Here is a 26269-nt window from a genome sequence, read left to right on the forward strand (position 1 = left end):
CGTACTCGCTGACACACCGTGAACATTCAAATGTGTCCTCACACTGCGGAACAATTTGAGTGGGAGCATTAACATTTGTATGACTCATTAAGCAAGAAGTTACATCCACCTGCATCTTGCCTCCCTTGAGCTTCTGCAACTTTGTTGCATTATATAGAAAAAGAGAGTATAGCATTAGATTGTCGAGTGTTATCTTGGACACAAAGTCTGTAAAGCATATATTTGCACAGAACTGGAAATGAGAATATGAAGTTTGATGACATCGGTAGGGTAACAAAAGGAGGAAAAAATAATGTATTCATCATACCACAAGATAGGCTTCGCAATACAGCGTATAACATGCATGCCACGTTTCTATAAATCGCAAATTAGCCAAATATATATTGTATATATCTATAGCTTTGTAGTGCACACACGCACACACGTTGTGTTCTATTGGCGAAACTAGATTGCATCGCCTTCTCAGAATCAGAATACTTTATTTATCCTGAAAAATCCGATGAGCTATGAAGCTCTTTTTCACACATGTCTCGGTAACATCAAGCTGCTGGTTGCAATAGCCCCCATGAGCCAAGGAGGTTGGATGCTACCACATCGGGTGGCATATGCTACAAGTATCCACCTTGAGAAATATCCACCATTCGCAGTATACACTGGGGTGTGTACTCTGTTTTATAGACACTGTTTCTATTTTCATATTTCCTGGATGCTTCATATCACGGTTTATTTTTCAAATACATATTCTCTATCAAATATACAATGGCACCATTTTTAGATTAAAACATTTCGATGAAAAGCTACCACCGTGAACTCGCTATCATTTGTTTGATTCTCAGAAATAAAACGCTTAAAGAAAATGTGTTTTCGAAATTGCCACACTGGGTGGTAGCAATACAGTAATCACTGAGCTGTGTATCATCCCGGCATAATATCCATCTCCATACAACTCCAGTATATGCAATTCCCCATGGATGAATCACCATACAATTGAGTTTAGAGTGTCATACTTATACATTTAAATAAGTGTCGCTTAAAATCGCAGCAAAGACAGAGGCAGTAAATGTGCTTGCACTATTGTGGTGGATTACATTGAAAACTTCCATTTCATCCCCATATCTACGAAGCAAAAACTCAACACGTGCATCAGTAACCCTGTCCTTAACGCATAACAACATGTAATAAGTCATGTTTCAGGCACTAGTCCTTCTTCTTGGCACATAGCTTCTATGTGCTATAGGTTCTATGTGCTATTGTCCAAAATACCACTTATATATTTTTCCTTCAAGGCACTACTGCAAATGCAGTGTCAACAAAAACATTGTGGATGTGTATCGTCATCATGGGACCTCCTTTGCCAGTACCAAAATATGAGAATAGGTTTTCCCCTTTTTTCTGGCAGCAAAACAGGTGTTAACATGTTAAACCACCAAATTGAAACCTTTTACAATGAATCATGTCTGCATTAACCACAATATTTGTGGTCAAAATGCAAAAAAAAACATACTCTGATAATATATGCATTGTCTTTGAAACGGATTGGTCCACACCAGAGACAGCTTTCTTTTGAGCCTCGTCTCAAAACGGTGTTAGACCAGAGGACGCCAAAAGGCGTACAGCACAAAGAGAATGCACTATCAGAGTAATGAGAGCTCTCATTATAATTCAGCTAATTTGACTTATCATACCCAGTGCTGCTTATCCACTCTACCATTCATAATATCCTGGGAATGTGACGTGACCCGCTTTTCAAAATCATGTAATGCATAAGTATTCCTACCTATGACTATTATTGATTTGAAGCTTTCGTGACTGTGGGTTTAAAATAAAATAAATTATTTTATGTTATACCTACGTGACTTTACCGGAAGAACCAAAGAGTATGACTATTATTGTTGGTTACACATAACGTTAACAATACTAGATTTTGGTAGAAAACTCCCTCATAGTAATTTATAAACATTGAATCTCTGTGGGCTTTCTGCAAGTGTATTGGAATAAGATTTTGTTTGTAACTAATTTAAAATCATAAATTAACGCCGTGTCTATGTTTATCTTGGACTCATCTTACTTACATTTCCGAGAATATGATCAAATATAACATTGACAATTCAGTTGCTGAGGTCAGCAAATAGGCTTGCGAAATAAGTTAATATGATATTTAGCTTCACTGCTGACATACCAGCAGTGTAGTTCACGCTGTATTACACTTTGACTTTCGTTTACAAAAAGATAACTTGAGTGTGGTTTGGTAAAGATATATCTATACAATTTTATACACATGATTCAAGCCCTGTGACTAAGTATATAATGTCTGTAATGTAAAACAGCCCACCTGCATAGATGAATCAAATGGAGGTTGAGGAAAAGGTGGATGCAATTTATAAAGTTGGCTTGGATCATTTTTACTGCTGTCGGTAATTACACCGTTGACATTTTAATTACATTATTGACCTTAAAATGTAAATGAAAAACGATACGGCTGTACCGTATCGTTTTCCACTGCCTTTCTTGTTAACACATTTTCAATTACTGTTCATACATATTTTTCAATGAAAATATTGCACCTTTCTCTAATGCATAATGTATAAAATACACAACTATTAGTTTTGAATGCTGATACACCAAATGCATATACCACATTCCAAAAACTGTCACAATTAATAGTTTGAATAATTCATTATGATGAACATTAAAGAGTGCTTTCATAAAATGTGTTAAAAATTATTTTCATGTTGTGTTGCAGGAGGCAAAAATGAGCTTTGAGCAAGCGCTACACTTGAGCAACTCAGTCAACAAAGACCAGCAGTCAGCTGATGCCTCAAGGGCCAACATTTATTTCCTTTTGGGGCTGTGTCTAATAGAGCAAACTAACTTCAAAGAGGTATCAATTTTAACTCAATGTCATCAAAATTGACCATAACAGATTTTATTTAATCGTTGCTGTATAATGGGTTGATTGTGTATGGATGTATGTTGAATTCTTTTGCACCGTACGTAGCCAACCATGCTAATCGGAGGTGCGGGGGAAGGACAACAAACTAAACACAAAAATCAGTTCTTAACAATTACATTTTCAATCTAGATTTCTAACATAGGAAGGAAGGGCATTTCAGACAGCCGCAGAAATGCATCTGAAAGAGTGTGATGCAGTGGCCGTCTTTGTTCGATGGCTAGCTATCAAATGCCGCGGGAAATGTGTCACTTTTAAAAGCCTTGGTGGCCTGCCACCAATGACCTCTGATTTACCACAGCAGGAAGTTATGAAATAATTTCAGAAATAGGCTTGGAAGTCTTTATTCTCCAATAAGCATCACCAAGACATCCTCCCACCTGTTTCCTGTGTTGTTGCAAGCAAATAGGACAGACCTGTCATTCAGGCTGTATGTTATGATGGTCACCATTTAGCATGAACATTCAGTGTCGAACCCCCTCGCTTTGCTCACTGCATGAGGCCATTGCCTGATTACCTACATTAGTTACTGTCGGGGCTTAATTTCTCACTTGATATATTCCGAAACACTTCTAGGCTGTCTTGGGGTAGAGATTATTGGCACAAGGCACTACCACTAAAATACAAGGTGTGCCTACCCATAACAATCCTATAATAATGTGCCCTAATTAGATGCAGAGACGCACCCTTGTTGTCAAGTGTGCTAACGAAAAGGGTGAGATGGATGTGGTGTCTCAAAATAATTCCTGCCACGGCGTTCTGGACTCTTTGGCTGAAATTAAGCATTGGATGCTATGATCATTTATTGAATGCAAGTTTCCTTGTGCATATATTTGGGGATTTTTTGTGTTCATGCATAAACATGCATTGTTTAACATTTAATTTAATCTCATGCTCATTTTAAAATTTACTCATTACCCTATACACACATAAGGGCAATCTAAATGCAAATACAGTGCATCTAAAATTGTTCCAATGGAATACACGACTGCAGAATACTTTATCAGTTTATTTGTGTTTAATTGTTATATTTTTACGAATGTGGTGACAAAATATATTTGTATTCCACGGTAATATGTTGAAATAGTAATATTGCACGTGAAGGGTTGTTATTTTATACGAAAGACTTCCGAATAACCTTATTTATGCAAAGTGCCAAAACATTATTTTAAGCCATTAAAAAGTAATCATAGTTCCAAAATGGAATGACACTTTTTAGATATTTATTGAAGCCTATGCCCCAGGCTTCTTAACATTCAGACTCGTTGCACTGTGTGTTTTTGTTAAAGGCTTTGAAGGCATTCAGCGCTGTTCTGCATATCGTGCCAAAGCACCAAGAGGCCTTGTACAAGCGAGGCATCTGTCGCTTGAAGTTGCAGGATTCTTCAGGATTGCTGGACATCAACCGGACATTGGCTCTCAACCCACACCATATTCAGGTAACAAAAGAGGATTCTACAGAAGTATTATGTTGAAGTTGCCATTGCTTATTTATATTATGCAGTTGGTTTTGACGGGTACAAATATTCTCTAAACTCTTAAAAACAAACACATCAATATTCGAACAACGGTGCTCAAGCACTTGACTTAGCTTTTCGAAAAAGCAGAGTGGGTATGGCATTGACGTGAATTACAATTATTATATTGTACCCTATATTCCTATAATCCTTTCCACCTATAAGGGTTTTACTAGCAAAGTTGTCTTGTGTACACATTGGTCTATTTAAAATGATAGTATTTGACAAATGAGGAATGTTTACATTTGTATTTGTGTACTTCTTGCCAGTGCATAGTATTAAGCTATTGATAGTTTTGTTTCACCCACCATAATCAAAGCACATCTTTACATATTTATTGACCACATTGAGATGCATTGGGACCAATTAAACATTTAATACAGTGGCCAAGTATATCACTAGAGATATTGTTTTCTTAAAAAATGGTTGAAATAGTGGTTCCAACCGAGTAAACAGAGTCTCAATACCAGCCGTGGCTAATATATATCAAAATAAGTCCTGGGCCCCCCCCCCCCTTCACCAACCCACATTAACTAGTGTAGTGAAGTATGGTCAAACGTGGAACGTGGAGATCTTGATCCAGCATGTGGATTGACAAAAGGGCTGTCAATCATTTATATTAATGTTTTGTGTATTAAAATAGTAATGTTCCACCGTGTAAGATATACATTCCAAAATGTTGACAATGACCGAAGGGACTTTGCTCGTGTTGCGTGCTACATTGTAAGACGATCTTGTTTGCAGGCGTATCTGACCCGTGCAGCATACTATGGCATGAAGGGCAGATTTACAAAGGCCATCATGAACTGTAATGAAGTGCTGAGGATACAGCCCAGCTGTGTGAGAGCATTCCTGTATCGTGGGTCACTTAAATATTGCATCAAGGTATGTGCTTTTTTCTTAATTGTATCCATTGAGTAAGAGCATTTACGTGTATTCCAATATCGTATCACCAGTTTTAATTCTAGATTTGAAGCTTTCGTGACTGCAAGGATTCATACTCTTAGGTTTTTTTCGGTAAAGTCACGTAGGTAAAACTAAATAAATAATAAATACAAATAATATTTATAAGAATAGAAATTAAATTATAAATCACGACGTTTCGGAGGCAACACAAGCTTCCTTCATCAGGTGTAAAAAGGCACAGCAAAATAACTGTAGTTATTTTAAGGCACAGCAAAATAACTGTAATTATTTTAACTGCAAATAACTACAGTTATTTTGTTGTGCCTTTTTACACCTGATGAAGGAAGCTTGTGTTGCCTTCGAAACGTCGTGATTTATTATTTTATTTCTATCATTATTTCTAATGTTTTTATTTTTTTTTACCTACGTGACTTTACCGAAAAAAAACCTAAGAGTATTACTGCATCGCACGCTTTCAGATGAGCTTCTGCGGCCATCTGGAATGCTCTTCCTTCCGATATTAGGAAGCCACTGGCGCTATGCACTTTTAAATCTAGATTGAAGACTAATTTCTTTAAAACCTCCGATTAGCATGGTTGGCTACATAAGGTGTAAGAGAAGATCAACATACAAACATACCATTAAAACCTGTTAACAATCTTGACATCTAAATAGTGAACATTTGAAAAGTTGTAAATTACAAATATTGTCCCTGCATTGTATTACGCTAAGCTAAGACATCTCAATACCAACCATTGTTAGAAGGTGTGAAATGTCATGTATAAGCTTATAGTTGCTAAATGAAAATTTACTCTGTGCAGAAATACGAAGTCTCAAAGCACAACAGTTTCTGCACGCACGTATACAGTATAGGGAAAGTCAGCCTATGCAAACACATATTTTGTGCATATTCTGATAGAAATACGTGTCATAATAAAATAAATATAATACGAGATTAATTTGTCAGAAACAGTTATTCCTGCTCAATTGTTGAATATAACACCCTGTATATGCTGTATATGTGCGTGCGCAGAAGCCGGTATATAAACAAAAAATATATAGGCTGACTTTCCATACGTATTTATTTTCATGGATACACAGTTCTGCATGAAATAAAGTTAGCTTTATGTAGTGTGTATGTGTATATATACTGTATTCTCTGGATTATAAGATGCTCCGGACAGTAAAACGCACCCCTATCAATTGCCCGTGTGTCCATTAAGTTTTACAAATCTGGTCACACTCGCACCAAATTATGAAACTCAAACTCACTGCCTACTTTTGCTTTCAAATAAAGGGGGAGGGGGGGGGGGAAGTGCGTCTTACAATCCGGATAATAAGGCGTATAATACCTTGTTTTGTAAGCAAATATTTAAGGTGTGTGACCTCAATAAGTCTATCGCCACCACCGCCACAGGCATACAAGCTAGCAGTGGAAGACCTTAGCTCTGCAATCTACCTGGACGGCAGCTGCTCACTGGCCTTTTACAACCGTGCCATCTGCTATCAAGAGCTTCATGAGACTGACAAGGTAGCAACAAAATCAATGGGGACATCATTGCGTTACGATGCTCCTGAGTGTACTTTGCTGCTTGGGCGTGTTGCATTAATATTTTGCACACACGTGTATTCTTCAGGGCACACAGTGTGGTGGATAGCCGAGTAATCTCGCATCCATCAGCCGGATAGCGGTTTGTGTGAGAAATTGAGTCCTTAAAGTTAACATCCACCGCCTTGACTGCAGGAGCACACCTGACCTTCCACACCAGCCAGGACCTTGCTGGTACAGCAGCAGCATGCTAGTCAGTTTGTTAGCCATGAGCAATGTTTTATCCATGTGTGCACAAGGTCATTAATTCCCTATTTATAGAAAAATGACAGCATTGCGAAGTGTGATATATGGGGCTTACCAATGATTTCCTTTTAAAAATATGCATATAAAAGAAGGGCATTATGTAATACTGATGTCATCTTCTATTGCAGTACATTTCAATGCAGCAGATATAATTTTGATATTTTAGTTTTCTGTGTTTATTACATTATCTCTTAATGTACGAGTAATGCGTATATAGTGCTATTAGTAGAATAATTGTACCCTCTTTCACATTTAACAGTGTTCTTAGGACGTATTTGTCTTAGTCATCCTGAAACAAATACATCTCATAATATTGTATTCTGCCTTGGGAAATAATGCCCGTGTTTGTTTTATTCTAATGGCTCATATGTAAAATGTGTAATCCCTGATATAGCTTTCAGGCAGAAATGATCCCCGTTCATCATTGGTAGCATTTGATTTAAAAAAAAATCCAACCCAGTAATTGCATTGTTGATGCATGAACTCAACCAGCAACTTGATATGCCAACAAGAAGGGAGTTGAAAAATTACTCCAGATAACAGTTGCAGATATTATTTAAATATATGGTATTAGTTTTCAATGCATTTTGTGATTATCATTCAATGTACTGGACAATGTTTGTCTGGATTGCTAATCTCAACACATTCAAATGCTGTATAAGCAAATGATTGATTATGAAAATAATCATATCGACTGCATAATATTATGCTCAACAAATGTCATTGTAATTTAGTAAAAGTGAGCTTAACTGGACTTTAGAGGATAAGAAGCCCATACTTGCCAACGCAAATATTGGGTGGTCAGAAAAATTTAGTTTCGCAAACTCACAATGCCTTCTGCCCTGAATGATTGGGAGTACCAGACGAAATTGGCACTCTAAATGTGAATGTGGAGAAAATAAGTGACTGACATTATTGAAAGAAAATCTTGCAGTATATGACTTTTTTTGTCATTGAAATGTGCTATATGCATGTGTGACCTCTGCCTCAAGGTCTTCTTTAAGCTTTTGTTTTCTCGCAATGCAGGCTGTGAAGGATTACAGCACCATTGCCTTGCTTGGAAAGCAAAATGACTTGTGCAGAAACGTGATGACAAATCGAGGATTGCTATACTTTGACAAAGGAGACTATCAAAATGCACAGCAGGTACTGTGAATGCAAAGAAAATGAGCACAGCACTTTCTTATTTAATCTGTGATCAGAAATGTATCATGCTCAAAAAAGGATCTTTATGCTAAAAGTAAAACTTTTGTTCATTGCTTGGTGCCTTTCAAGCCATGTCATTACCCGAAAACCAAGATTGTGGTATAATTTTATATTCTAATTGACTCCAGTTTTAGCATCATGACAGATTTGTTTTGCTCTGTGAAAAAGTAATATAATTCATGTATTCTCAGAGTTAAGCAAGTAAAACGACCATTAAAGAAGAAAATCTAACAAAAGTCTAACATATTTTTTTTTACCATGTACAAATGTGTGTTGATTTGACCATGCTACACTATTTAGGATCTACAATGCCAAACACAATTAAATTACCTCTTGCCAAAAATCTTTGAAACAAGTTTACAATTCTAATATACACTATTGCTATTTTTCTTATAAATTGTACACTTTTGGAAATTATTTTTCACAACAATTGAACCTTATGGCGAGACCCCGGGGTCCCGAATAAACGGAAGTCAAAATCATAATTAATTTATTCATGGCGACTCTGTCCCACCGCGCACATAAACACCGCGACTCACCTGGCACAGATCATTCTATTGTCGTGTCGTCCAAGTGCAGCGAGGACGAATGCGCAGAAAAAAATAACTTTTAAACTTTGATTAGCGCATCGTGTAGAGCTCGTCGAGAGGAACAGATTGCCGTGTCGTTCGCCTTCAACAGACATAAAATGACGTCGCAACGCAGTTTATGCGAGAGCCGGGGGGGGGGGCTTATGGGACCCCGGGGTCCCGCCATGAGGTTCATTTGACGCATCAGACTGGTGGCTCCATTGATGTCAGGTTACAATTGTCAAACATTACCAGCCACAATCCCTACCGCTATCTGTCACACTCCAGATAGTGGCTGGGAAATATGAGAAAACAAAAAATGAGATGCTGCATCCCTCCCACACAGAGTCAACATACCTCTCAAAAGGTCAATGTAAATAGAACATTGGTTCTATGTATGCGTAGCTGTTTTGGAAGTCTGGAACATTGCAGGGTATTAAACCGTATTGTGAACATAGCACCCCTTGTGCGACAATGTGGGTTTTGTATTTGTCAATTACAAGGGTAAAGCATATTTATTCGTGACTGGTTTTACAATTGAATACCTCGCCATGTCAATTAATGAAGATCTTCCCAAGCCACCCCCATCTGTCACGGTCACGCTATATGCAAGGATCAGCGCACGAGCTGATCTCATCACTGAATCTCTGTATATATGTGTGTTGAACTTCTTTTGCACCATACATAGCCAACCGTGCTAATCGGAGGTGCGGGGCAAGGACAAGAAACTAAACAAAACAAAGCGGTTTTCAATCTCGATTATAAAAGTGCATAGCTCCAGTGGCTTCCTAATATCGGAAGGGAGGGTGTTCCAGACGGATAGATCATGGCTGATGATAATTAATTGATGTAAACATTACAGGCTTGTTAATATAGATATATACAATATTATGCATATCTGTTGAATAGAGAGCTCAGATCGGTGAAATTAGAAAAACACCTGCTAACAGATTATGTGCCTTATGTAAATAGGCTAAATAATATAAACATCAGATTAAATGGTAGCGTTTCCTTTAACACTTTATTACAGGATTGTGTACGCATGCATTCATAACGTTTGTAAGATTGTTGATGTGTGTGTGTCTGCTTGTGTACTGTTTAAGAAAAAATACCAGTGGCACGCTGGTGTTTGATTCTGCTATTATTTCATTTATTTCTTCCCCTAGCCTCCATCTCTGTTGATGCTCTATCCCACCTCACTCATCCCTCACTGCTGCAGGAAACCATACCTGTGACTTCATCACGTCTTGATCCAACCACTGTAACTCTCCTCTGACCTGCCCAAATCCCTCACCTCCATATTCCAAATGATCCAAATTAACGCCACCACATTTTTCAGCCACATCTCTAATCAGGACCACATCAACGCCCGATCCTCAGATGCATCCAGTGGCTGCAAATAAAGCCGTTCAGTCCATTGCAAGATCACCATCGCTGTGGTTAGTCTTCCCCACAGACTCGCTCCTGCCAACGCGCCTTGCTCCAGTCCCCTCCACATGCTGTCTGCCTGGCAATCAACGCCTTCTACCAGGCCCCGAGTCCAGGGGTCAGCAACCTGCGGCTCCCAAGCCGCATGCTGGCTCTTTGGCTCTGCCCGCTTGCGGGCAGCCGTAACAACAACAACAACAAAACTTTGAATCTTCAACGTAATTGAACGCAAAGATAATAAGCAGTTTATGAAACATGACCATCAAGTGGGTCACTATGGAATGTCATGGTGACAACAAAATGTACAGACAAACTGTATTAATAATTAAGGGGGGGTTGGTAGAAACTAAATAGACAGTTTATTTTTTCACCTATTTTGTTTATTTAGGTCAGGATATGCTTGTCTTCTGTATACCTGATGTGTGTGTGTACAAGTAGCTGTCACGTGTGATGCTGCTCTCGAACTATTTTGGTCAAAGACAAAAAAAATAATGGCTCTTCTTCTTTGAAAGGTTGCTGACCCCAGCCCTAGTCAATGTCTGGTCAATGAGAAGTTTTCGGTAACGTCACGTAGATAGGTTCAAATTAATAAAGACAAACTACGACGTTTTTATGAAAACACAAGCGATCGTCATCAGGAGGAAGAAAGAGGGCGAAAGCTGCTGAGGCAGACTTTTAAAGGTTTAAAAATGGGTGTAGCCCAAGGGTCATAAACGACGTGGGCGAGGCTAGTGATGTTAATGAGATAAATTAGCATGTTAATGTGAGATCGGAGAGCGGCCTGCACGACGAGGGCGTGGAGGTGGCTATGTTAATGTGATAAATTAGCATGTTAATGTTAGATCGGAGAGCGGCCTCCACAACGAGGGCGGGGCTAGTGATGTTAATGTAATAAATTAGCATGTTAATGTGAGATCGGAGAGCGGCCTGCACGACGAGGGCGGGGCTAGTGATGTTAATGTGATAAATTAGCATGTTAATGTGAGATCGGAGAGCGGCCTGCACGACGAGGGCAGGACTAGTGATGTTAATGTAATAAATTAGCATGTTAATGTGAGATCGGAGAGCGGCCTGCACGACGAGGGCGGGGCTAGTGATGTTAATGTGATAAATTAGCATGTTAATGTGAGATCGGAGAGCGGCCTCCACAACGAGGGCGGGGCTAGTGATGTTAATGTGATAAATTAGCATGTTAATGTGAGATCGGAGAGCGGCCTGCACGACGAGGGCGGGGCTAGTGATGTTAATGTGATAAATTAGCATGTTAATGTGAGATCGGAGAGCGGCCTGCACGACGAGGGCGGGGCTAGTGATGTTAATGTGATAAATTAGCATGTTAATGTGAGATCGGAGAGCGGCCTGCACAACGAGGGCGTGGAGGTGGCTATGTTAATGTGATAAATTAGCATGTTAATGTGAGATCGGAGAGCGGCCTCCACAACGAGGGCGGGGCTAGTGATGTTAATGTGAGATCGCAGATCCGCCGCCACGTCGAGGTCGGCACGCGTAGGTGGCTATGTTGACTTTAAAACATTTTTTTTTACCTGTTAATGTTAAATCGGAGAGCCAAAGCCACTGTGAAAATAAAAACTAACATCGGTAGGTGGCAGGATGAGAACATCACTGCCAGTCATGACTTAAACTGGTTGATGACGTCCTTCCAATGATTGGTGAGTTTGTACCCATCTTCTCAGTTGAAATTGTGTCTGTATATGTGGATGGCTTCACGAACGAATCTTTGTTGATAGCCAGTGGGCTTACAAAGTACCTTCGTCTTAGAGAAATCAATTTCGTGTGAGCGAGCCGCAAACAATGATGAGCCACGGCTGAAGTGTTGGTCCTACCGTGTTTCAAATCTGCCTTATGCTCACGAACATGGTCCGAGACATGTCGCTTAGTTTCCCCAATGTAACTACTGCCGCAGACACAGCTTAGTTTGTAGACGCCGGGGTATTGCATGTCAGGGATCCTATCCTTCACAGATGGGATCAGATCACAAATTGTATGTACTGTGTTAAATCAAGCCTGGATCTTGTGTTTGCTAAAGATTTTGGAAATATTTTAGGTGACCCCTGCTATATATGGCAAGGTGATGGTTTTGATTGGGTCCTCAGATGGTTCTTTCCCAACAGTTGGGGTGATAGCTTTACAGATTGTGTGGTCCGAATATTCATTTATCTTGAGAGCTTGGTGCACATGTTTCAGTTCACTGGCTAGGTGATGATGGTCAGAGATACATCGAGCTCTATGGTGTAAAGTTTTGATGAGGGAATTCTTCTGGTATGGATGGTGGTGGGGGTCAGGTTTTAGATAGGCATCCGTATGGGTGGCTTTCCTGTAGACAGTGGCCCATTGAGCCATGTGGTCTCTTTTCGATTAGAACATCCAAAAATGGTAGCTTGCAATCCTTTTCCCCCTCCATGGTGAATTTGATGGCTGGGTGTATGGAATTAATGTGGTGGAGGAATTGGTTCAGAGCTGGTCGGCCATGTGGCCAGATGACGAACGTGTCATCTACGTACCTCTTCCACAAGGACGGACGTAGAGTGGATGCCTGGATGGTCTTACATCACTAGCCCTGCCCACGCCGTTTTTGACCCTTGGGCTACACCCATCTTAAACCTTTAAAACAGTCTGCCTCAGCAGCTTTCTACCTCTTTCTTTCTCTTGATGACAATCGCTTGTGTTGTGATCGAAACGTCTTGGTTTTTTGTTTATTTTATTTTAATTAATTTGAACCTATCTACGTGACTTTACCGAAAGATCCAAAGAATATGAATTCCTACAGTCACATAAGCTTTAAGTCAAGATGTATTCCTTGTGTGTTTCCCTCTTGAATCTTTGTCCTGCCAATTCCTGTTTTCAAGTGTAGGCTCTAGATTGCCCTCTTCTCCTCTGCCTGTGATTGATTGTCCCTTCTCTACGAATGCACTTTCATCATCCTGCTGTCCTATTTCAAATGGTTGAAACACTTTCTCTAAATGATGAGATAACTCGCGTGCAGACAAGTGCGTGCAGGCTAGGCAAAATAAGGGTAATACTACAACCACAAGGAATCATTTCTAGACGGCAAAAAAGACGTTTGTCACCATTGGATATCCGCTCCCATCATGTCTTGCATGTCGCGTTACCACACCATACTGCACGTGCAATGCACTCAGCTGTGTTAGACCACTAACTCAAATAAAAAAATGCAAATCATTTTCGACATGAGGAGGGCAGTAAAAGCGGAACTGTATACCCGTTTCATCATCGTTATGAATGATCAGTGGAGTACAGGCATCTCCAGCTACCTTGTGGACAAGCCCAGCCTCATCACTAGGGACAACTTGACATTTACATCCTCTCGCTTTCTCCCCTCTGAAATAATCTCACCATAGAATGTACGTCTTGAGATGCGGTGACATTGGCGTGCTTTATACGTAAACATTCCACCGTATCGATATTGCATGGAACAAAGACGGTCACTGCATATTAGAGAGCCACTGGAGCTTTGTCATTTTAAATAATCTAGAACTGCTTTTTGTGTTAAATGTGTTGTCCTTCCCCCGCACCTCCGGTTAGCACAGTTGGCTAAGTAGCGGTGCTGTGCAAAATAAATGTAACATAGACATTAATGGTTTATTATTATCTAACAGGTATTCTTATGAACTATCAATCCTCATCTTATCTTGTTCCAGCTACACGAACGTTACAAATTAATGTAAAAATTTGTAATTTTTTATACTTTAACTGGTGACGAATGATTAAGACCAAATAAAGTGCAATTTAGTAGCACAAGGATATACATTACCCAGGAAAGAAACAATGTACTGTGTTGTCTTTTATAAAAAGGGGTTTAGGTACTGTTACTTAATGCATGTGATTACTCAAGCAATAGAAATCTTCAGAATAAATGAAAGCCTTGTGATGAATTTCTAAAACTGTTGAGCTGTGTTATTGCGCAACAGTTGAGATAACGCTTCACTAAGCGGAGTTGATTGAGAAAAGTGTAGGTTATCTACATAGCGTATAATGCGCAGCTATTAGCTGGGCCTGGAGCATTGAACAAACTTTCATAGATCACTGCTTATAATCGGTTTTAGAGTTATATGACGTGCATATAAAGGACTAAGCAGAATGCACCCAGGTGCCATTACTTGCATTAAATAATTGAGTATATGTATACATAAACACTGTATACATCCCAGATGTATGTACGTAATCGCGACTAATCGCAATCTGTTTCCATCTGTATGGGATATAATGTTGCCCCCTCGTGCACCTGGGTGATCTGGTTTCCTCCCCCCCTGTTAAATGAGCTCCTTAATTTGGCTGAACACATCTTCAATTAACAAAAAACCTTTTTGCAGGACCCTCCTGCAAAAAGAGAGTCCTACGATTCAGTGTCGTTCTCCTGTGTAAATAGTTAAATGATTACCCATCATAATTATTATCATTAGTGATACACGTAATTACACTCGTGCTTTTCTGTATTTTAAATTTGGCCTCGAAGTAGTAGTAGTAGTATTAGCACGTCAGAATCAACACATGTAAGCACCGACCACAAATTATGTGGTGATGCTGCTGCGTTTGCACCGGTGCTCAGGCACAATTAGCACATCATTAAACACCGTGGCTGTATAAAGGAAAATATATAATTAGTGACATTTCGGGCATTGGCCCTTCTCTATAGCAAACAAATTATTCGAATATATATTCTGTATATACCTTCTGTTACAAGGCAAGGCTTCAAATAACGTCGTGATTTAGTTTATTTTGTACCTACGTGACTTCACCGAGAAGAACCAAAGAGTAAGAAGGCAGTGTGATTGACGAATGTGATGAGGTGTGATGTACCCCCCGGCAAATCTCTTAACAGTTATATGATGAATACATAATTCATATACGTTGCAGTTGATGGACAAATTATTTAATCAGTTAAAAGCAAATTCTGGAAGTGATAGTGAACATTTCTATTAATTTACAATTAAAGTACAATCTTGCTATTGGCAGTCATTAAAAAAAAAATAATTCTACAGCAATTTTGTCGTGCTCGCAATTTTAAAACCATACAGCGTGTTCCTAGTCGGAGGTGTGAATGATGGTGTAGTGATGATCACACTGCACCGTAGACCCTGCAAGCTCAGTTCGATTCCTGGCCACAGGTAAAACCAGTGGCTGAGTTAAGATATCTAAAGCTTTACTTGCGCGCCCCCCCCCTCCCCACACTGACCGGCATGGTGAAGTATGGTCAAACAAACCACACTACCGACGTGACATGGGAAGGCCCTCATTCATCAGTTGATTTTCAAAGGGATGCAAATTTTTATTTAAATATAAAGCATTACATTCATAATTCGTGGAAATGTAACTGATAAAAAATATATTGCTACTTTTTCCATGTGAGATATACGTTTATAAATTGGACTTTGCAGAACAGTTGAATTAAACAATAGCTACATCCTCATAAATAAATAAACCAAGTGAAATCACATGTTAGAGTAAAGGATATTAACAAGTTCACCACGAGATTGTGAAAGCCAACTTCGAATTGAAGGTGATTATCGTTGTCGGAGGTTGAGTGACGAAGATGACTTCATGCACATATAGATGAATGTCATGATACCAGTAATACGTTTAGATAATCACTCACATCTCTGCCTTGATACAGGATTTTTATGCAGCCAGCAAGATCGGTCCTCCAGACCCCAAACTGCTCCAGGCATTGGGAATATGCTATCACAGGTTAGTTGCATAATTGTGATCTATGTGCACCTACATCTTGACTATATATTCTATCCTTTTGCTCGTCCACGGACGGGTGTATTGCAGTAAATCTGAAACTTGTGAGCGAAAATCAGAGCGCGACGTGATATTCATTGCATTTATTCGTTTGCAATTTGTAAGGCCGCGGTGACACAGACCTATTTAATTTTAAGGTTATGATCCCTTGTTCATCATGACGTCCTTTTAAACTTCTACGTCTCAACAGCGTTAACGGAGACCGTTTGACGTGAGGGTTCTGCCTTTGTAGTGAGGGTTGTAAGTTGACGCTGACGAGGGGGGAGGAGGCGCCTCGGCCCCCCCCCCACCCATGTGGAGTGACGTCACCCGCTAATTATTTTGAATGGGGGGAGGTGGGTGTCCATTTGGAGGACGTCACCTTATAATGATTATTAATGAGGGGGGCTGGTCGACGTGGAGTGACGTCACGAGCATTGCACACAGACATTCTTGGCTCATAGTAGGTTATAATAATGGGGGGATTGTACATTTGGAGGACGTCACCTGTTCATGATTATTAAAGAGGGGGGCTGTTCGATGTGGAGTGACGTCACTTGCGCATGATTATTAGTGAGGGGGGAGGGTGCTCCATGTGGAGTGACGTCACCCGCTCATGAATATTAATGAGGGGGGCTGGTCGAGCATTAAGGACGGACATTCCTGGGTGATTATAGTAGGTATAAGATACAAACAATATTTGTAAATATAAATGTCAAGGAGGTCACCAATTGCTGGGCCCTTGTTGCTGCTGCTGTTGTCAGCCTGTAACTCGTAGGCTTTCGCTACTGATATTATTCACGATTCAAAATTCTGGGCAAAAAACCTGATGAAGCTGGTTGTAATCACCAGTCAAACGTCGTACTCCAATTGTTAATGTTGTGAGATTTACTCTCGAACACACCAGTGTGCTAAAGTCGTTACTAATTTCCACGTTTTGTTTACGTGACAACCCTTGCTAATTGGCTGTGTCGGGTGGTGGTGGTGGTGGGTTAATGACACATTTTTATTTACGTGATCTCACCCAAAAACAAAACCTTTATTATAAGCCTGTAACTTCCCACTGCTGGGCAGATGCCAACCCCATTCTCTTCTACTCCTTCCTTTTCTTTATAATTGCTGCCCAGTAAGTGGCCTCAGATTCTCTTTTCATTTATTATCGCTGCCATTTATTTCCCATGCCATTCTCTGCTTCCCTTGGCACGTCTCGCTGCCCGCTGTTATTAAGCAGCAAAACCCTTTTCGTCCCAAGGCTCGGCCGCGTGAAAGAAGCCGTCGCTGCATTTGGCGAAGCCACCAAGGCGGACCCCTTCTACGTGAGCGCGTACGTTGGGCGCGGCAACGCCCTCATGAACTACGGCCACGCGTCCGGCACCAGGGCGGCTCAGCGTGACTACCTCCGAGCGCTGCATCTCGACCCGCTGAGCGGCCATGCCAGGGTTAACCTGGCCTACAGCCTTCAGGTTGGAACGAAGCAACAGTCGGAGCCGTCGTGTTGGTTTTACAATTCTTCTTCTTGTATTGGCTGATGTAGCTGAAAAACAACGACTGCAATTTCACGTTCAGGTGGTCCATACGAAAGAAGGTTAACAATAGCTCATTATCATCAATACTTACGTGTTGATTACAACCAACAATCCACTTCTGGATGAGGGCCTCCCCATGCCACGGTAGTCGTGGGGGTTATTTTACTGTGCTTGTTAAAGGTGGGGATCGCATACGTGGTAGCATAGAAGTACGAACATTTTTATTTCTGCACTCCCCACTACATAGCCCTACAGCAACCTATTACAAACCTTTTTTTATCCAAGGCTCAACCAAAAATAATACTTAAAGAACATAGGCAAAGTCGTAATCCGAGACCTCCGATGGAGATTTGTATTATATTTTATGGGCGTCTTGCGATGGTACTACTTTTGTTATACGGTACAGATCTTAGTTACAATCATGGTTACATTGGTCGTGATACGAACAGCGAGTATCGGTAGGTTTGCTTTACATGTTACAGATGTAGTGGGTTCTAATCAGGCGCACACCAAGACTGGGAGTTTATTCTCTAACACAACCAACACTATTCAATGTTCCAAGTACTCTTTGGTTATTTCGGTAAAGTCACGTAGGTAAAAAAAAAAATAACTAAATTCAATGTTTCAAGGTTAACTATGTACATTCCGAGCGACTATGTACATTACAGGTTAACTACATAAGGTGGAGGCCACCGTTCCTTACCACCTAACCACTTTAGCGGACTCTATATGGTTGAACCAGAACTGCCAACACGCCGTCGTGTCTCTGCGCACTGAAGAGCGAAGATCGGAGAAGACGACTTCTTCCCGGGTTGAACAGCCACGCTCCTTCTTCTTGGTTCTTTCGGTAAAGTCACGTAGAAGGGAAGTAATAAAATAATAAAAATAAAACATAATAAAATAATTCTCACGACGTTTCGGCCACAACGCAAGCAGCCGTCCTCAGGTGAAGACCAGGTCTGTCGGGGAGACAGCGTCAGCCGAAACGTCGTGAGAATTATTTTTATTATGTTTTATTTTTATTATTTTATTACTTCCCTTCTACGTGACTTTATCGAAAGAACCAAGAAGATGAATCCCTGCAGTCACGAAAGCTTTAAATCGAAGCCATGCTCCTTCTCGGGGCTCGGCTTATATCTCCTGTGACGTCACCGAGCTCCGCCTCTGGTCACGCCCCCCTTCTCGATCCTTCGCGAAGACTCTGGGTCCACATCACGTGGCCCACTCGCCCCCTTTTGGAGACCCCCGTGCCCCCTCCTCCGGTCACGTGCTCTTTCCGGTTCATCCAGAGTGTCATGTCCTGATCCGACCTCCGTGACATCCGGAGTCTGCCCCCTAGTGAGCCCTTGTGTATAGTACACCCACTGTAGCCATAGAACAGCCCATTTATGTCGTTACACAGGTATAGGGAATCGGTTGAAAACGTACAAAAAACGAGACGTTAATTCATAACCAGGTGAGCGCTCATTCAGATAAAAGTCTATTGTTAATGTCTCTTCTAATAATGCACAATTGCACTTATTTTTCTAAAGATTGTGAGATATTATGGATTTTAATTAACCTCTTTTTTCTGATGTTTTAAAGAAAGCTATGTACCGCATCAGCTCTTGACACGTTGTTTCACACCACATTTTGATAATTAGTAATGGTATGCACTATTTCTGTAGGTGTATTGTACTTTTAAAAACACCATAAACCACCAAAATACCAGATAAATTATAGCTAAATTCTAGAAAATTGGAACATGCTAATGGCTGATAAAATATAATTGCAAAAAGGAATTATTCAAGCTTTACTACCAGGCAGTCAATGAAAAAGTTGAGAAATATTTTATATCCAACAATGTTCGAGAATATTGTGAGAGTCTTGGAATTTAACTTTTTAAATCACAACATTAACAATGACAATGTAAAGCTCATAGGATTTTACCAGCATTGTATATGAGCATAACTGCAGTATAGATGATCCATACTTAAATTGTACAAAATTAGCAGCACACCGACCTAGAAATCATTTTACGTAAGAATCTAAAAGCTTCCCCCTGTTTCTTTGCAGGCGAATGGAAGATTTCAGAAGGCTTGGAATCATTTCACAACAGCAATTGAGCTGAACACAAGATGCGCTGAAGCATTTGAGGGCCGTGCAGTTGTAAACCTCCAGATGAACAGCACGTTTGCCGCACTGCAAGACATCAATACAGCCGTGAAGGTGGAAGTTTGCCATTCTTCATATGGATTGTACATCGCCTTTGACACATTGAACACAGAAGCATAAACTCGTGGTGACTATTAGAATGTTTGAAAAGTGTCAAGAGGTTGCTCAAAGTAACGCTTGTGCAATACATATGTTTTATCAGTCACCGTGATTATCAAGGCATTTCAATATTAATTCCATGCTATAATGAGCCAAGAATGTCTGTGTGTCCCGCGCGTGACGTCACTCCACGTCGACCAGCCCCCCTCATTAATAATCATGAACAGATCTTGCCTTAAAGCTTTCGTGACTGCAGGAATTAATATTCTTTGGGTCTTTCGGTAAATTTACGGAGATAGTTTGAAAGAACCTATCTACGTGACTTTGCCGAAAGACCCAAAGAATAATCATGAACAGGTGACGTCCTCCACATGGACCCCCCCCCCTCATTAATTATCATGAGCAGGTGACGTCACTACACATCAAACAGCCCCCCTCATTAATAATCATGAACAGGTGACGTCTCCAAATGGACACCCCCGCCCCTCATTCATAATAATTAGCAGGTGACGTCACTCCACATGGGGGGGCGAGGCGCCTCCTCCCCCCTCCTCAGTGTCAACTTACAACCCTCACTACAAAGGCAGAACCCTCACGTCACGTGATCTCCGTAACGCTGTTGAGACATCAAAGTAAAAAGGACGTCATGATGAACAAGGGATTAGAACCTTTAAATTAAATAAGTCTTTGTCACCGTGGCCCTACAAATTGAATGCGAATTGATGCAATGAATATCACGTCGTGCTCTGCTTTTCGCTTGCAAGTTTCAGATTTACTACAATACACACGTCTTTGGACGGGCAAAAGGCTAGTTTATATTATATGCACATGTGAAGAAATAAGTGTCGTGCATATGGGCCTTCAAAATAAGTCAATCGTTAAATAGATGTAATGCGTTGCGTTACATTATAATAAATAATATATTGTTATGAAGCATGTATGGTACGCCCTCTCTAAACACAATAAAACCAATAATTAATTTTATAAACCTATCTATTGCTTATGATCATGATTGCAGCAACAATTTATATATTAACAAGTTAAGGATGCACCTTTGAAAAATAATGTACTTTGCATTACAATAAAAGTACCATATTTAATGAGCTCGTAAATTATTTAATACAATCCTCTGCCTATATCATAATCATTATAACTCAGGGAGAGCGTTATTTTTTGTTGCCAAAAAATTTACTTGGACACGTGTTGCTTCAATGGCCATCGCAACTGACCCGGGCGATACGCGCGTGTGCACGGTTTCACGCCCCTCCCGAACGAACACCGCGGCGCAGCTGGGGAAGTCGGCGGAGGTGCTGACAAACCGCGGCGCGATCCACCAGGGTTCAGGCGATGTGGTGAGCGCCATGCGCGACTACCAGGCAGCCATCGTCGCCGATCCCAACTACGCCCTCGCCTACTACAACGCCGCCAACGTGTACCTGCACGGCCGCCAGCTGACGCAGGTGGTCTTGACGCTGCAAACGAGGCACCCTTTTGTTACGCTCACGTCCCGGAGCCAGGCGACACACTCGGTGTTTCGAATAACAGAGGGCTCATTTTGTTTCTCGGCAAGACGGCCGAACAACATTGCCTTGGACATTTGACCCATTGTTGTGAATAGAGACGGGACAACAACAACAAAAACATTGCACGAATCTGGCTCTGCAAACGTTTGTTTCAACATGAATCATTCGTGTAAAAGTTGAATTCAGAATGAAAATAAATGTGGTTGGGATGGAAATGTTTCAGTTTGCAATAAGACTTTGTTCTGCCGTGAAGTTTTAATGAATACACACATTCAGTATATCAGAGAATAGAAAAGAAGAGAATAATAATATAGCTATTATGGGTTCCTTTTTATGGAACACCTCGAGAATTTGAACATCTAATTAGAGTGATTGTAAATTGCAAAGAACTGCACACTCTTGTACATAATGTACCAATTATCACAATACATTTTGGGAGAGCAATGTTTTCAAACTTTTAATAGAATAATATGCAGTCCTTTGTTCATTGAATGCCGGATGAAGGCCTCCCCACACTGTGGTTCATGGGTATTATTTTAACCATACTTCCAAGTCCCAATTCAGATCAAATTTACCACCGATTTTAGCCATGGAAAGGAATCAAAGTCGTGTCGCTGGCTACTTAGTACGATGCGCTCACCACTGCACCACCACTTGCCACTTTCAATATAGTGCATGCTGAATATGATCAATTACATTATACGTGTGTACTCACATGCGTGCAATACAGTTTTGATACACTTTTTAGGGTAAAGTAAAATGTAATATAAACTCAGGAAGGTTTCGTCTGCAATATTTTTTATTGCAAATGCTTCTTTAAGATCCTGCCGTGGTATAACGGTCACGTACACTTTGACTTTCGACCCAGAGCCCACCGGTTGGATATCCCAGCATGGTAGTTGAAACAATGGGCTACTTTGCTAAGGGAAAACAAAAAAAAGATTAGGCATTAACCTTTCTGGAAATAGTACAAGTTTTAAGATGTTCAAACACCAAACTAAACATCAAGGCTGCATTAACCACACATGCGCACCTCTGATTAGCACCACGGTTTGGCTACGTACGGTACGAAAAAAGTTTAACATAATACGTGCAAAACATGCAAACAAATCTACTGTGAGTATGTGTGCATTGTCGTTGAAACTGATTGGCCTACACAAGAGACAGCCTTCTATCGGACTTTAGCATCTTGGTACTGGCAAAAAGGGTCCCATAGGTACGTTTTCTAAATCCCCCCCCCCCCCGCCCGACTCAGTAGTATGCGGGTACATCACAGACGATCAGCAGTTCACATTGTGGTGGGATAAACTGTGCGTAATCCCTTACTCTTTCAAGATGTCAGGCCAGTGTAGAAGAGTAGGCCAAATACAGTAAGCAATTTCAGTGCTGCGACCTTTACCTTTTATTTTTCCACGTATTTAACTTGATGAAAACAAGTTTTTGCAGACAGTTCATGTCGTCGTGACCAACCACTACTGTCGTAATATTAAAAGAAATGTATTTCGTTTGCGAAAATAATTATATTAAAAACAAGCACATCATAATCAAGTTGTTTAAAAAAACACATGTATTACGGATAGAAGTACCTTAACTAAAGTACGTTGTCTAAAATTAAAATTGTAATTGTTTGTAAAAAAAACAATGAGTTGTACTAATAAACAAAATCAATTGAATAAAAACAATTGATTGACATTCATAGATTGTTGTTATTGTTCATGTATTTTAAAGCTGCTATTCATATAATACAATAGATATGAGATATACCTGCAGATGGAACATCTTCAATTTGGTATTTTTATTCAATTGAGGGTGGCGTCCATGGTGCAGTGGTTGTCACACTGCGCTACGAACCTGTTAGCCTGAGTTCGCCGTAGCTGACATCGGTGGCAAGTAATACTTTTAATCAATCCAAGGCCCCCCTGCACCAATACTCAGGCTGGTGAGGTATGGCCTAACAGCCCCCAAAACTGAAAGTCCCGGGGAAGCATTCATCCAGCGTCGGATTGACACTGCTGTAAATACTTACACATGATAAGTTAGTGATGAAGGATGGCTATGGCGGGCTAGAGTGGAGGTTTGAGCTGCCACATCTCCGATCAGCACAGTTGGATACGTACGGTGTGAAAGAAGTTAAACATACATACATACAAACCTTAACCAATGAAGCAGGCTCATTCTATTTCGGTACAATTCCCCATTACTGCTATGATGGAATACATCCGAGCATTGATTTATACTTTAAAGTTAATTTAAGTTAAACACATGTCAACGGCCCGCTGTGTTTTTTATTATATTAATTGTACATCAACATATGAAATCTGGTATATGCCTCGCATTGACTTGATGCACAAGCACAGCGTATGATGACCCATCTTGTGCTAATGTTCCCCTGTAGTAATTGAACCTGTGTGTGTGTGACCTTCACCACTGCAGGCGCTAGATTACTATGACCGAGTGGTGGAACTGGATCCGATGGATGAATGTGCCTTCCTGAATCGGGCCATCGTCCGCTCGCTGAGCGGCGATGCCACGGGGGCTCTAGCTGACTTCTGCAAGGCCGCCACGCTAAGCCCACAAACGTCACATATCTACTTCAATCGTGCAAACCTTCACTGCATGCTCGGTCAGTACAAACGAGCGGAAGCAGACTACACTGAAGGTAAGATTCCGCAGACAGAAAACAAAGCCATTCCAATGCTTTTATTGTTTTATATTTCTATTATTGTATTGTTTCCTTTCTACGTGGAAGAACCAAGAATATCATTCCACTGCTGTTTTCACTTTTTTTATTCACACTTCTGTGGATTTCAGTGTTTTATTTATTAGGATTGCGAGTAAACTGAACCACCTTTCTTATTTGTATAGGATTGTGACTGAAACCGTTATTTCAGTAAACAACGTTGAAAGCCACTTTAAAAACTAACCTCACTCTATACGAGTTTTTCAAACATTGCTCACAGTCGTCTGCTCTATGAAAGTCCTTGAACCGTCAAGCGGGCTGACGATGCAGGTTTCTCTTGAAAAATAAATACTTTAACCAAGTGCCAATTCACATGTTTGAGAATGAAGAAAGCTTGTGTTTGCAGCAAAGACCAAATGTCTATGGATGTAACCTTGATCTAGCTTAGGCGATATAAATGTATTCATTGGCCTATTGATGTGCCACAACCATCACATCACCATACATAATGGAGACATTTAGGAGGGAAGATAGGGGCATACATGAAATCTGCGCGTTGTATAAATATTGTGGCTTTCAAAATGTGTTTATCTGAATATAGCTCATGTATTGTAAACATTAACACTGTTGTGTTGATTTAAATTAAAGTCTTTAAAAATAAAATAATAATTTGTAGTCCTTTGTTAGGCCACTGCTGAATGAAGGCCTTCCCATTCAGTGGCATTAATGGCTTTGCCCTTGTGTTACAGCTCTGACCCTTCAGCCGCACGATGCAGTTACCTACTTGTGCAGGGCAGAAGTCCGTGGCAAGCTGGGGAAAAAGGAGGATGCGATATCCGATTATAAACATGCGGTGGAGATACAGACGGGGAGAAAAGAGTCACTGAAAATGTGATTATCCTTTTTTTTTTACATTGACAGTGATCACAAGTTGAAGCCTATTGAAACTATATTCTTGGGTTTGTTCGGTAAAGTCACGTAATAAAATTAAAATTAATAAAAGTAAAATAAAAATCACGACGTTTCGGAGGCAACACAAGCTTCTATCAAGTACTTGATACAGCAAGCGTGCTGTGACGGTTCCACCTGAAGACGGAAGCTTGTGTTGCCTCCGAAACGTCGTGATTTTTATTTTATTTTACTTTTATTAATTTAATTTTTTACCTACGTGACTTTACCGAAAAAACCCAAGAATATGAATCCTTGCAGTCACGAAAGCTTCAAATCTAGAACCTATAGAAACTTGTTACTGGTATTTGACCCACATGGTGACACGTCTTTAAAGTCCTTCAAAAAAAAAGAACAGAACCCCCCCCCCCCCCTCGAAAGAAAATCAATTATGATCCCTGTGAGAAAACACAGAATCTCGTTGGACCAGTAAATTACCTTGAACCTTTGATCTTAAGCCATCATGTATACGGATACACCTGGAGACAGATACACGTGTCTGTATAGAATGGCTTTGAAAGCAAAGTAAGCTTTATTGACACTCATTCCATATACCAGTAAGTTCAGGACATCACCTTCAAGTATTTCTAATTCACGTCAATTTAACATTCGACATGTTATATTTATTTGTATAATTTGCTTTCATTAAAGAAGGCCTTACCACATTACAATGGCATCTGCATGTAATCCTAAAGACCGAGATCACTTTTATTTACACTGGTGTAACATTTGCACAATAACATACGCCAAAAGATGTGTCAAATACTAAACATGGTTATAAGACCACTGTAGTTGCTAAGTTAATGTTTATTGCCAAAGAGGCGTGTTGTCAATTAAAAAAACTCATACGAGAATACTGTATTTCACATTATGCCCTCGGTTTGTTCACTTTTCTAGCATAATTACCCTTGATTGCAATCGTGCCTTTATATATAGGGGGTATATATTTTTTCGCTCTGCATGAAATACCCATTTCATTTTCGATTTCCAATTTTTTTTTCATACATTTGCTTTACCCACTGACATTTCGCAACTCAAGGTGGAGTTTAATTGGAAGTGGTTCATTTTAGTCCAAGGGTGACCCTCGTTTCATTTCGGTAATTTACAATTTTATTTGCAGTGTTAAATAAACGCGTATTTGTGCA

The 26269-nt window shown here is 40.2% G+C and overlaps 1 protein-coding gene across 3 annotated transcripts in view; it reads left to right on the forward strand.

Annotated features, from left to right (window-relative positions):
• Positions 1-26269, forward strand: part of TTC6 (tetratricopeptide repeat domain 6) — a 50512-nt gene extending 24243 nt beyond the window's left edge. For all 3 annotated transcript variants that reach the window (XM_078858648.1, XM_078858649.1, XM_078858650.1), the window contains 11 exons: positions 2744-2881; positions 4240-4389; positions 5212-5352; positions 6791-6904; positions 8255-8374; positions 16085-16158; positions 17447-17657; positions 19776-19928; positions 21263-21433; positions 23930-24155; positions 24926-26269. In XM_078858648.1, the coding sequence (XP_078714774.1) occupies positions 2744-2881; positions 4240-4389; positions 5212-5352; positions 6791-6904; positions 8255-8374; positions 16085-16158; positions 17447-17657; positions 19776-19928; positions 21263-21433; positions 23930-24155; positions 24926-25071 (1644 nt within the window). In that variant the 3' untranslated portion in view covers positions 25072-26269. The remainder of the gene's footprint in view (positions 1-2743; positions 2882-4239; positions 4390-5211; positions 5353-6790; positions 6905-8254; positions 8375-16084; positions 16159-17446; positions 17658-19775; positions 19929-21262; positions 21434-23929; positions 24156-24925) is intronic.

Source organism: Lampetra fluviatilis, chromosome 7, assembly GCF_964198595.1.
Source record: "Lampetra fluviatilis chromosome 7, kcLamFluv1.1, whole genome shotgun sequence".
NCBI lineage: Eukaryota > Metazoa > Chordata > Hyperoartia > Petromyzontiformes > Petromyzontidae > Lampetra > Lampetra fluviatilis.